The sequence below is a fragment of the Glycine max genome, chromosome 18 (assembly GCF_000004515.6).
Source record: "Glycine max cultivar Williams 82 chromosome 18, Glycine_max_v4.0, whole genome shotgun sequence".
Lineage (NCBI taxonomy): Eukaryota > Viridiplantae > Streptophyta > Magnoliopsida > Fabales > Fabaceae > Glycine > Glycine max.
In genome coordinates, this window is record NC_038254.2 from 37,862,920 (window position 1) to 37,876,384 (window position 13,465).

At 33.9% G+C, this 13,465-nt stretch overlaps 1 protein-coding gene and 1 long non-coding RNA gene across 8 annotated transcripts in view; both read left to right on the forward strand.

Moving 5' to 3' along the window:
- The first annotated feature begins 935 nt into the window (after positions 1–935).
- Positions 936–4,967, forward strand: LOC100790198 (1-aminocyclopropane-1-carboxylate oxidase homolog 12-like). Its single transcript, NM_001254301.3, has 3 exons — positions 936–1,718; positions 2,169–2,490; positions 4,124–4,967. Exons 1-3 carry the CDS (start codon positions 1,174–1,176, stop codon positions 4,382–4,384), a joined length of 1,128 nt encoding a protein of 375 aa, NP_001241230.1. The 5' UTR covers positions 936–1,173; the 3' UTR covers positions 4,385–4,967.
- Positions 4,968–6,118: 1,151 nt separating this feature from the next.
- Positions 6,119–13,465, forward strand: part of LOC106797165 (uncharacterized) — a 27,652-nt gene continuing 20,305 nt past the window's right edge. For 3 of the 7 annotated variants that reach the window (XR_005889600.1, XR_005889602.1, XR_005889601.1), the window contains exons 1-7: positions 6,119–6,435; positions 6,701–6,831; positions 7,845–7,973; positions 8,148–8,244; positions 8,313–8,436; positions 8,820–8,875; positions 9,183–9,319. This is a non-coding gene — a long non-coding RNA (uncharacterized lncRNA). Of the gene's footprint in view, positions 6,436–6,700; positions 6,832–7,829; positions 7,974–8,147; positions 8,245–8,312; positions 8,437–8,627; positions 8,663–8,819; positions 8,876–9,182; positions 9,320–13,465 lie in introns of all 7 variants that reach the window. The other 4 variants (XR_005889605.1, XR_005889604.1, XR_005889599.1 and 1 more) reach the window with 4 other exon arrangements.

Consider the following 13,465-nt stretch of genomic DNA (forward strand, 5'->3'; position numbering starts at 1 on the left):
ATAAAATGAAAAATTGCAAAAATACCCCAAAACTCATTCCAATTGATATCTCTAAGGATCCATACACATGTTCTCACTAATCACCAATTGTGAATAACTCATCCCTTACCTCTAAGCGGGCTCACGTGTCTTCAGTCAGCGATAGCAGCATCTCTAGTGGTTCCCTGAGATTCCTCTCATTTTTTTCTCTAATTATTCCGATAGAGTTCCTAAACGTCAGAGAGACAAAGGAGGGATTGAAGCCTCCGCTTGTACTGTCTTGGTGCGATTCCTTTTTCTCTCTACGTGTTTATTATCTCACAAATCCCAACGGTGAAGGTGTTCGTAACTGAACCAAGAACCACATATCAAAATTTCATGAAAATCCAACGGTTAACGAAATCGGGATCTTAGTTTTACTGAAACCGTTTTGGGTTTTTGTGGGAAAGAAAAAAGCTATAATGCGAAAGGTATTTCTCTCAGCTAAAACATGATATTGAAATTTCAAACGGTGAAAATGTTCGAAATCGGATTAGGAACGTGGTGCTCAAATTTCCCGACGATCCAACGGTGTGCGAGTCCAAGATCATCGTTTTTGTAAAATAGATTTGGTGGACTGCGGGAAAAGAAAGGATTTTGAGTGGAGAAAAAAGAAAAACGAAAATCAGAGGAAGAGGAAGCACCTGATTTAACATAGTTATTTATACTTAGGGTACTTAGTCTATTATTTGCTCTATATTTATTTATTTATTTATTTTTTTACTAAAAAACTTTTTAAATTTATTTACGAAAAATTGGGATATTATATAGGTATCTGCAATTAATAAGAATACTAACAACTTTCCTCTGAGAACGTATTGGCTTGGACAACTGTTCTGGAATAATATCTTGGTGTAGTCTAGACCGGGATGTTTTACTTAGCTCGGTTCGTATAGGCCAACAATTAGAGATCTACAACACTCCGACAAGAGGACAAAAGTGTCATGTCTTTCGTGTCCCTTTCAGCAAAATTGAAAAAGACGTCTTGCTTTTACTTTGTTGGTTGCGTGTGGAATATGCATAGCAGTCACATTCATATAGGTTCAATCATATGATTTTTTCCCTCATTGGCTTCCATTTGGATCTAATTATATAATCCCACGCTCTGCTTTAATACAAAAATTTGTGTTCGAGGTAGCCATTGATATTCTGCTAATGACTATGGTGTTCAAAAACACAAACCAGTTAGAGGAAAGTATGGATTCCACTTATGACAGGAAGGCTGAAGTGAAAGCCTTTGATGATTCAAAAGCTGGTGTTAAAGGTCTTGTAGAGTCTGGATTGACAAAGATCCCTCGCATGTTCCATTCTGGCAGGTTGGATATCATTGAAACCTCAGTCAGTGACTCTAAGTTCGGTATCCCCATCATAGACCTCCAAAATATCCACTCCTATCCTGCTCTGCATTCAGAAGTAATTGGCAAGGTTCGAAGTGCATGCCATGACTGGGGATTTTTCCAGGTGATTAATCATGGAATTCCTATCAGTGTGTTGGATGAGATGATTGATGGAATTCGTAGATTTCATGAACAAGACACTAAGGTAAGGAAAGAGTTCTACTCTCGGGATATAAAGAAAAAAGTTTCGTATTATTCTAACTATAACTTGTACCATGACAATCCTGCTAATTGGAGAGATACATTTGGTTTTGTTGTTGCTCCTGATCCACCCAAACCTGAAGAAATATCATCTGTGTGTAGGTAAGAGTTTAATTTTGATAAATTATCTATTTCAAGATTTGTACAATGTTATCTAATTAAAAATCATCTTAACTTTTAATTTTTAAAGTAATTATGATAAAATTTAATTTTTTTAAAGCACCAAATAATTAGTTGTAATTATGATAAAATTTAATTTTTTTAAAGCACCAAATAATTAGTTTTCATTTATATAATAATTTATGATTGAATGATAACGGTAGTATATTTCAATTAATTTTTTTATCTTTTATTATATGTAATTTATGCTGTGAATTTAGCCAGTATTTGTCAGAGAGAGAGAGAATGACCTTGAAACTTATGTTACTTTTTTATTATATGTTACTAGCAAAATATTTGTAACAGAAATTTAGTCATTAGTCACACTTGTTACATTACATGATATTTAATCATGAAACAAGTACATCTAATCAGAGGATGACATTTTTTCAGGGATATTGTGATTGAATATTCAAAGAAAATAAGGGATTTGGGTTTTACAATCTTTGAGTTGTTGTCTGAAGCTTTGGGACTTAATCCTTCTTACCTTAAAGAATTTAACTGTGGTGAAGGACTCTTTATTTTGGGTCACTACTATCCAACATGCCCTGAACCTGGATTAACTATGGGCACTACCAAGCACACAGATAGTAACTTCATGACTTTACTTCTACAAGACCAAATTGGTGGTCTTCAAGTTCTTCATCAAAATCAATGGGTCAATGTTCCTCCGTTACATGGAGCTCTTGTTGTAAACATAGGAGATCTTCTACAGGTAAAATACTCTGGAATAATTTTTGTCAAATTTTAGAGTATGCATTTTCTCTGTTATTTGTATTAAACATTAAGAATTCAGATACAATCGAAAAACAAAATAAATTTTAACAACCGGTTTTGTCATTTAATTTAGACAAATTATATAAATTTTAAATAAGGCGTAGAAAAGAAAATTCCAGTGGGGAAGGTTGAAAACTTGAAATTATCAAACGTGAAATATGGAATTATAAAAAGTTGGTGTGGTACCTTTTGGTGTGTTATCTATCAAAGAAAAGATTACAGAAAATTAAGGTAGTTTGAATGTGCAAAGGTAATTGGAGGCATTGGGACCTGTAAAACTAAGTAGAGGATGTCCAAGAAGAACAATAGAGAAAATTATTAAAAAAAAATCTTATGATAAATAATATCCAGGAGTATTTTATTTTTTATTGAAGCCAATAGTGTCATGTGATTTTATGTTTATTTTTTTAAGAAAAAAGACTTATATCATTCCATTCAAAAGTATTGATTCAATAATGTTATGTGATCTATGCCGTGCATCTCTCTTCATGAGATAAGACTATTGTTAGAGTTGTCATAGTTGAAAATATAGCATGATATTTTCCCAGATATGACTAGCAATGGTTCAATTCAAAGTATCTAATTAAAATCAACCACTCGGTCGTTTCTGACTTTTGCAGTTTAATTTGAACCCCTTTGATGTTTAACGTTCAACGCTAATTAATATAATGGACTTTTTTGATTTGGGAATAGCTATAGCTGAACATTTTAACCAATTTGCTTCTATTTTCTCGTAGAAAAAATGGTAACATAATTTCTATGAAATTTATTTTCTTTGATTTTTTCCCTTACAAAATCAACTTTAAGATTGTCTCCCCTTTTTATATTTTTTTTTCAATACACCATCTGAGGATGGGATACTTTTTAGATTTAGTGTATGAGTATTATGATAGGTAACCTATTTAATAAATTTAGAATAAATTTTGATAATTTGAGTTTGTGTTCAATCTTACAAAACCACTTGTAAGATGAAAATTACTCTCTACTATATAAAATATCTTAATCATATGAGAATTACTCTCTATTTATATACAATATCTTAATTATATATTTAATCAATGTTAGATCAACACTCCTTTTATTAAATGGATCTTTGATGTTTTTGGCTTCTATCCATGCTAAACTTTTGTGACCATATACACGGACAGATCCAAAGAGGACAAGCAGGGCCTTAGTCTCCCACTCTTAGGATCCTTTGTGTGTATATAAAAAAATATATTAAAGAAAAATCTATATAAAAAATATATTTTTGAGATAATATTTGCTTAAAAAAATTAGTAATAGATATATCTCTAATTTTATTCATAAAATTAATAATCAATATTTTTAAAATTATTATTTATTAAAACATAAATATTATATAATTATGTAAAAATATTGCCCCCTCTCCCCTTCTATACACTCCTTGACCTGTCCGTGACCATATATATATATAGTTAAACCTTATGATTGATAAACCGTTTTCTCTAAATGTGTTTCTTTAGCTCCATAAACGCCTTTGGTTAATTAAATACCTGAATTCAGAAAAAGCAAAATCAGTTGATTAATCAATTTGTTTCATACTGGTGCAGCTTATCACAAATGACAAGTTTGTCAGTGTGTATCACCGTGTCTTATCACAGAACACAGGCCCAAGAATATCTGTAGCAAGCTTCTTTGTAAATTCGCATGATCCAGCTGAGGGTACATCAAAGGTGTATGGTCCAATTAAGGAACTGCTTTCAGAAGAAAACCCACCAATCTACCGAGACACTACCTTAAAAGAGTTTTTGGCATATTATTATGCAAAGGGCCTTGATGGGAACTCTTCCTTGGGCCCCTTCAGGTTGTGAATCGAACAAGGGAATATACTCTTCATTCTCATCGATCGTATCTGGATATAATTTATCCAAACAACAAGCCTCTACTTTTATTGAGAATGTTTAACAATTTGTTTGTTAAAAAGACATTACCGCCTATAAGAAATATGAAACACTTACATTATTATTTATATATTTGTTACTATATCCAATTAATTTTTAAATAAAAAAGATTAGATCTAGCTAGATAAAGATTATGCATGGGGCCATACATACATCTATAAGACCTTTTAATGTATAAAAGCATGTAAAATAAAGTATACATCTACGTTAAAAAATAGATGCAAAGATTTTAAACAAAGTACTTAATTATTTAGTTCTATGCTTGTTATATGAAATAATTTGATGACACATAGGATTGGTGCATTGGTGTTTTTTAAGGCCTTTAGTGGTTAATTTGTTAGTTTTTGATAGTTTTGTGTGTATTGGCGTAAGATTTTATTGGATTTACATCTAAAAGAACAATCTATTTAACATAAAATCTTTAGAAGTTCGAAAACACCATGGTATCTAGCTAAGGAAAAAATATGAAATAATTCCATTATCATATAAAAAGAATCAATGAAGTGATCATTATTATTCATTCTATTTCTACCATTTTCATTCTTATTTTTTTCATTTCCCATTTAATAACTAATTTGTGATAATTTCAAAAATAACAAAATTAAGGACGAGGTTGTTTAAAGTCAAATCAAAGCCTTTCATCATCAGATTTTAGAAAACAAATTAATCCACAAAATATATCAATATTTACAAGAAACTCATCTATATGTGCATAATTTAATAAAATCATTCCAGAACATAACATTAAAAGCCAATCCCGAAACAACCAAACAAGACAAGTTAATAACCCAAGTCCGATCATTAAATTTGATATAAAAAAAGTCAAATATAACAGGAATTAACTGTCCACCTTGAAGCTTACAAAAGACCGAAGTGAATCCAAATGATGCAACGTTCAAATCACTTGAGACCATATAGATGTACATCTTATGCCCCATAATAAAACTTAAAAATAAAAATGTTCAATAAAAAGTGTACACTAAAATGAGATATGTTTCAATTATAATAAATATAGATATGTTCCACCACTATTGAGGTGTCTATCAATCAGGTCTTGAATCCAACCCTAAATTCATGATAACAACAACTTCAATAGATTTTAAACACTTATCTAATTTTTTTAATGATAATATTAATGTTTTGGTGTCCTTACCTATTTTTTGAGTTCTTAGGGATGTTTCTTTAGCCTTGTGTTTTTTTCCTTGAAGATGATCATTCAAGTTTTTCTCACTTATGGTAGTAATATAACATAACGTGCAACTTCATCTCTGCTTGGGTTTCTTCTGCAAACTAAATGAACAATGCCCAATGCATCAATGGTAGGAGGTGTCATTGTTTTGTGCTTTGCATCATAATGATAAGCATTTGGCTTATCCTACAATGGGATAAACAAAAAAGAATTCATGCACTACTAAAAAATATACATTCAACATCGTCAATTTAACATCGGTTAAAAAAAACCGATCTTAAATTGTACATGATGGCATTTTCGTAAATAATTGATTTTTTTTACATCTGTTTTTAAAAAGATGGATGTTGTTAGTAATTACTTAACATGTTTTTTGAAAATCATTAACTAATTAGTAACAAGATTAATTTCTCAAAAATCAATGTTAAGAAATCAGTAGATAACGTTGGCTTTTAACCAAAACGGATGTTAGTCCTTTTTTATTGTGCAAAAATGGAAGTAGAAGAAGCATTGTTGAAGTTGGAGTCCCTTGCGTGCATAGACTCCACCACTCTCTCACTTTGAGCTCCTCGCTCTTTCTCTCTCATCTCTACACATTCGACCTCTGCTCCACCCATGACCTCGTCACTCCAAACGGCGTCGTCGTGGATCTCCACCAAATCGCCAACTCCTAAGACCCCTAAGCTGATGAACTCAAGAGACCCATCAAGGGTTTTCACAACGAAGAGCGGAGGATCGTCGATGCATGGATCTATTGCCGCAGATACATTAGGTTCTTCTATCACTCTGTGATTTTTCTTTTCTTACTATTTTTGTTCCTTGTTGTGTATTCCATAGCCCCAGTGGACAAGCATTTTGTGTCTTGCAAATAGGTTTCTTTTTATCGCACATGGTTAAATAATAAAAGTTTATTTGGCCGAATAAAAAAAAAAGATTTATTCCATTAAGACAATTGTTTATTCATTTAGAAGAAAAAGAAGGCCAACCATGGGTTGAAAAATCTGTTTAATAGTATATATTAATGGTACATTGTGCAGAAACATTCTCCATTTAGCACAAAAACGAACAGTGTGATTCTTCTTGCCGTAGATCTATTCCATTTTGCCATTCATCCATGGCCGACGAATTCAAATTCGCCGACAAAGTCCCTCCTTCCTTCGATCACGTGGTAATTCCATTCTCATATACATGCCTTTATCTCTTTTAATTTTTATTTTCCTTTCATGAATTGAACCCATCGTAAATCGAAATAGTTGATTGCATCAGCATCGTTAAGTTCTCTGAAACTCAGATCCTTGCATTCTTTTACTAATTAGCTGCATCATTTAGTTGTTCTTTCAATTATGGCTATTCTTAAAAATTATAATTGAATGTTATTAGGTGCATCATTTAGTTGTTCTTTCAATTATGTCTAATTGTTTTGCATAACAGAGAATTTGATGAGGCAAGTGTTTTGCTATTGGGATCTTTGTTGGAAAATAGAAAAAAAATGAATAAGAAAAGTTTTTGACTTTTGAAAATTCATGGGATTGGGTTCGTTTTATATACCCTTCTTCATTTACTTTCTTTATTTTCTCTCTTGGAATGTGTTTTTTTAATCATATCTTCTAAATATTTGAACACGGAAAATAGCGGATCTGCTGTGCATTCCTCGGTTATCATTTGGCTATTGTTTTGAAAATTTGGGGATGAAATTGATCCTTACGGTATTCGATGTGATTTTGGTTATGTAGGTAGTTTTATTTTTTTAGTTTTTCTGGTTTATAGGAATACACACAATAGTTATTAGATGAGTTTCAGTCATTCTTTTGCTTTTAAAACCCAAAGACACTCTTCACTTTTTCACAGTCTCCCCCCTTATCATTATTATTTTCTTGAGCATACAATTATTGGAATCTGGAATGACTTATTTCAGTTTTTCGGTTCAAATAGTGACTTTAATGTGTTGTTGTTGTTGCTTGTTAGTTTGGGTTTCCCAAAAAAGGAGTAAGGGCACATGGGGAACCATGTTAGGGGCCAAATAGCTTGAAAAAGGTTCACTTATGAATTTTAACATTGCTCAAATGGAGTGTATACTAAATAAAGGATATCCTTTGCTTTAGGGGAAAGTTCTTTTCATTCCTAAACTAAAAGTTCCAACTTCAAATTTTGGTATCATTTTCTTAGTCTTCCTATGTGTAGGCTACATTAATTTTGGATTGCCATTTCAAGAGCATCATATTCAAACTGGTTGTGGTATTATGTCTATCATAGTCTATGACGATCCTGACAAACTAGCTCTGATCACTTATCCAGATTTGGCTCTAAATTGTAAGTGCAGCCAATTTATTTTCTTTTATCTACTTTCACTTGTTTCAAGATTATATTTATATTTTACCTTTTGTTCTAGAATTTGTCTGAGTTCCTTTTTAGGTTACATAATGATTGCATTGTACATGTATATCTGGAAATATGATTCAATATTTTACTTGTGTATTGGGGCAGATATATCATGTTTTCAAGGACTATTTTATGTCCAGAAGCAGCTTCTTTACTGCTTCACAACTTTTGCATATATCATATCAGTCCTCCTGGACATGAGGTTTGTAAGTTGGTTGATTTGAATGTATTTTTTATTGCATGTAGAACTGAATATTATTATTCATATAGTTTTCCCTCTGAAACTTCCACAAGAGTTCTTGAAGTTGGGAGCAACTGCAAATTGTGCCGAGGATCCTATTCCTTCTGCTGAAGATTTAGCAGATCAAATAATTGAGGTCCTCAACTATTTTGGGTAATTAGAATATAATTACAGTGTTGATACTTTATATTTCGGGGGGTGGTTAGATTCAATTTCTCATAAATCCTTCTTTTATATGTACAAAGCCTATTTAAGTTGAAGAAAAGTCCCTTTTTTTGGGTGAAATTCAATGTTTTTGCTATATTTATTAATGACATGAACTATTTTTCGAGGAAACATTGAAGTTGTGGAATCACAGATAGTTCAAGCTTGCAGAAAAGTCAGTGCAAAGCTAATTTAGTTTCTTCACCCTATACCGTTCTATAGCTATTAGCTGGAATGTGAAAATTGCTATTTTCTATTCCTTTTCTTACTCTTTCCATGTTTGTTGTATTCATGTTGCTTTGCATTGGTTCTTTGTCATGTTTCTTTTCCAGCTGCTGGATGAGAGAAAAAGAACAAATGTCTTGCGGTTTCTTGAAGCAATTAATCAGTAAATCTCTCTACATATTTGCTTCCTCGTTTCTAATTTTGTGTAAATGTAGTGTTAGTATGTGAAATGGAAAATTTATGTGCTGCAACTTTGTTTTGCCAAATTGTAGGAGGCTTGACATTTCAGATGGATTAATTAGTGCTATTAGGCTGCTATGAAGTGGCTTGATGTGCATGTTTATATATATATATATATATATATATATATATATATATATACTCTTGGAAATAGACAAAAAATAATTAAGGAGAAGAAAGAGCAACTATTAGAAGTACTGAATACTTATTATTTTACTATGGCATTGCAGTTGAACCTGAATGGGTCTGGAGCTGGAGTTTCAACTCCCAGTTCAACCTTCTTTGGGAGCAGCTTGAAGAAGGTTATTGCCTCAAGGGTCCCCAACACCAAGATCCCCTATGAGTACATTAGCACTGGACTTCGCCAGTAAGTAATCACTAATCACATATTTACATATTTATGATCAGTTTGTATAAACTTAAAATAAGTCATTTTAAAAAATAAAGACTGCTTCTGCCACTATACCCAACTATAAGTGATGAAAGAACCAATGTTGAATGTCTAAAATAATCGATGTTAAAAGTATTTTTTCTAATAGTGATGAAAGAAGAAGCAGGAACAAAAATAAAATTGAAAGAAAGATAAAGACAAAAATGAAGAGTATATTAAACATAACACTATATAATAACCAACATGATGACTTGATCTCTACAAAATTGTGCATTAGTATATTGTGTGATGGAAGCTTGCTTGAGAAGCTTCTATGGAGGCTGGATCTTTGAGCTTCAATGAGATCCTTCAATGGTGATTTTTCACCATGGAGATGCAACGGAAGATAAAGGAGAAGAGGTGAGAGGAGGCGCCATCCACTAGGAAATAAGCCATGGAAAAAGGAGATTCACCAACAAGAGAGTGCCCTGGATAAGAAGCTTAAAGAGGAAGCTTCAATGGATGAAAAAAAGAGAGAGAGAAGGGGGTGAGGGAGCACGAAATTGAAGGAGGAAAAGAAGGAGAGAAGTTGAACTTTGAAGTGTGTCTCACGAGACTCTCATTCATCAAAGTTACAACAAGTGTTATACATGTTTCTATTTATGAGAAGCTTCCTTGGGAAACTTCCTTAAGAAGCTTCCTTAAGAAACTTCCTTGAGAAGCTTCCTTGAGAAGATTCCTAGAGAAGCTAGAGTTTAGCTACACACACTCCTCTAATAGCTAAGCTCGCCTCCTTGAGATAAGAAGCTAGAACTTAGCTACACACACCCCCTATAATAGCTAAGCTCACCTCTATGCCAAAATACATGAAAATACAAAAAATTCCCTACTACAAAGACTACTCAAAATGCCTTAAAATACAAGGCTAAAATCCTATACTACTAGAATGGCCAAAATACAATGTCCAAAAGAAGGAAAAACATATTCTAATATTTACAAAGAAGAGTGGATCCAACCTTGGCCCATGGACTCAAAAATCTACCCTAAGGTTCATGAGAACCCTAGGGCCTTCTTTAATAGCTCCAGCTCAATCTTCTTAGAGTCTTCTATCAAATACCCTTGGCGGTAGGATTGCATCATTGTGTCCCACCAAATGTGTTGATGTTATTACCCTGCCAGTCCCAATTATAAGACATTGAAACTGGTTCTTGAATCAAGATCCCCTCTTGTCTTTGCATGATCACTTGATCCCTACAAGATTCTACATTAGTATATTGTGCCCCACGAAATGTGTTAATGTTATTACCTTGCCAGTCTCGATTAAAAGACATCAAAATTGGTTCTTGATTCAAGATCCCCTTTTTTCTTTGCATCAGGATACTTAATGCTTTCTTTGATGTCATTTCCTTCATAACTTCGTCTTCTAGATGTCATCATCGTGCAATTATGTCTGTCATACCCTAATTTCGTCTGAGGACTATCATTCATTGATGTTTTGATCCTCCTTAACCGAAAGGTTTTGTTCGACACTAGTTTCTACTCAAGGCATGAGATCGTTTGACGTTTTGGTCAAGGATACGGAAAATACCCAAGGGGGGGGGGGGCAAAAAGGTCATTCCATGCAATTTTCTAAACCCTGGCTCACCCAGGCTAGCCTCTGGCTTGCCTGGGCCCCCAAATTGCTTAGGGCTTAAGGAACCAGCTCACATGGGCAAGCCAATTTCTTCTGGACTAAGCAATAGCTCGCCTGGGCAAGCTCTAGCTTGCCTGGACGAGCTGCAAGTCCACCAAGTGCCCTTTTTTGCTATAAATAGGCGTGAGGGAGGCTGAGTAAGGGGTTCCAAGGTTCAGAAGGTGAGGGAAATGAGAGAAGAGAGAAAGAAGAAGAAGAAAGAAGAGGAAACGAAGTTGAGGCGCTGCCGAATCACAACTGTGATCATCCTCTACATCGTTCCTTGTTTTGCGTTCTTCGTGCGACCGTTGGTTAGTTTGGTTTTTTTAAGATTTGAATGTGATCTATGTACCCTTAGGGGACCCCTTGTTATTATGTGCACATTCATCTTCTCCATCTATCATCGATGATCTCGTTTTTCTTTGTAAAGTTCAATCTTAACCGATCACTAGTGTTGTAAAGTTGTCTTTAAAGAGATCGAAAGTTAATAAACAAAACCAAAATAAAATCAACTCATAACTACTTTTTTTTTTATCAAATATCACTGGGGATCTTTTCAAGGTCTAATGCCTTATTGATTCTCTTCGCTTTTCAAATTTAAAAGATCGTTTCAAGGTCCAACGCCTTAACGATTCTCTCCGCTTATCAAAATTTAAAACATGGTTTCAAGGTCCAACGCCTTAAATGACTTTTTGTTCGCAATTAAAATGAACTTTTCAAAAACATAAAAATCAATTTAACACACAAACATTCAAACTTAAAGAACTACATAGGTCTGAATTCCTCATCGCCCCTGAGGATATGTAGAAGCAAGGGCAACACCCTTGTCGACCCCAAAAAATAATGAAACATAAAAAGGGAAAATACATAATTTTGAGGTCATGTTACGCACACTCGATTAAAGGTTGTCATCCCTTGTGATGGGCGTGTGGGGTGCTAATACCTTCCCCATGCGTAAACAACTCCCGAACCCTTCTTTTCAATATTCACAGACCCTTTTTTGGTTTTTATAATGTTTTCCTTGAATAAACATTGGTGGCGACTCCCACGCGTTTTCCTTTTTGGAAGACGCTCCTTTGGCTTTTCGCTCGCATGCCCGTCGAAGGGTAGGTTGCAACAGATGGCGATTCCTTTGGGGAGTTGCTAGAGAGTTAGGCCATTCGATCAGTGTGCAATGTTTTTCTTGTGACTTCCTCTTTATTTATGTTTCCTTTTCCCTTTTACCTTTTATTTTGTCTATATTTGTATATAACTTTTGCTATGTTGTTGTGTTTGGTGTTTGTCTATCTATTACATTCATAGTTAGAAATATTTTTTCCTATGCACACATGGCACCTACACCTTGCACACACATTGAGATATTAGGCCCTATACCCAGGTCTATGTGAGCCATAAGGAGTGGAGGTCAATCTGTGGTCATGCTAGGTCTCTGACTTGCTTGATAACAGTGAAGCCTCATCTAGAATTTTCCTTTTTTGATAATGCATTGTCACTAGTAGTCCCTACTGCCACAATGTTGTTACCTAAGACGATGATATCTCTAGAAGCCAGTAAAGTTACGTGCAACCACCCTTGGGAGTTGTCACTAAAAGTAGGCTTTTGGATCCTTTCCATTAGGTTCCTGAATTAAGGGCATATAGCAAGCTCACTCTGGCTTGTTCCTTGATCACATCATGCATCTCTTCATGGCATCATAATGGACATATCATTCCTACATTTGTCATTTATCATATTCATGCATTTCATTTCCATAAGTCATTGCATTATCATACATCTTCATTTAGCATGCTTTTGTTCTACCAATTGCAAACATTCTATTTTCATCGTTTGCATGTTATGTTCACCCATGCATGATCCCAACACATAGTTGCTCATGCCTAGCATTTTCCTCTGCAAGAAAAGGGAAAAAAACAATTGATTGATTGTGTTTCAAAACAAAAATAAGAAGTATAGACATTCATGTGACCTCATTTCATCATTCTTAAACGTTGTGTTTTAAGAGAAAGATAAGTCATCAAGAACAAGAGTCGTTTGACTTAATCTGTCAATTGAAAATCTTTTAAATATTTCTCATCCTTGAAAATTCATTCTCGAGAACCTGCACAATGTCTTTCATTTTTCCTTGCTACAAGGTCATGACAAAATACAACAATAGATACCTTAGAGCCCTACACTAGGGCAATGAGAGGCACCATGCATGATCCTCAAGTGAACCTAGGGGCAGATAAGAAGTTCTCACCTGGTAGGCCGAAAACCAAAAAGGGCGACCTAGGCAAAATTAGGGTTAATATACAAATAAAAAAAATTGGAAAGAACAATAAAGAGCGTGTTTATCAAAGGTTTTGTCCCAAAATCCAAATTATAAAAGTATCTAGTGAAGATTTGAAATGACACATGGTCATGTTTCAACATCCCAAACACTAATTTATCCCTCGCTACCCCTTCTGAGCCAAAATATTTGTTTTCTAAAA

Coding starts and splice junctions, on each gene's coding strand:
- LOC100790198 (NM_001254301.3), top strand. CDS start 1,174: ATGACTATGGTGTTCAAAAACACAAACCAGTTAGAGGAAAGTATGGAT. Junction 1,719..2,168: donor GAAATATCATCTGTGTGTAG/GTAAGAGTTTAA, acceptor ACATTTTTTCAG/GGATATTGTGATTGAATATT. Junction 2,491..4,123: donor ACATAGGAGATCTTCTACAG/GTAAAATACTCT, acceptor ATACTGGTGCAG/CTTATCACAAATGACAAGTT.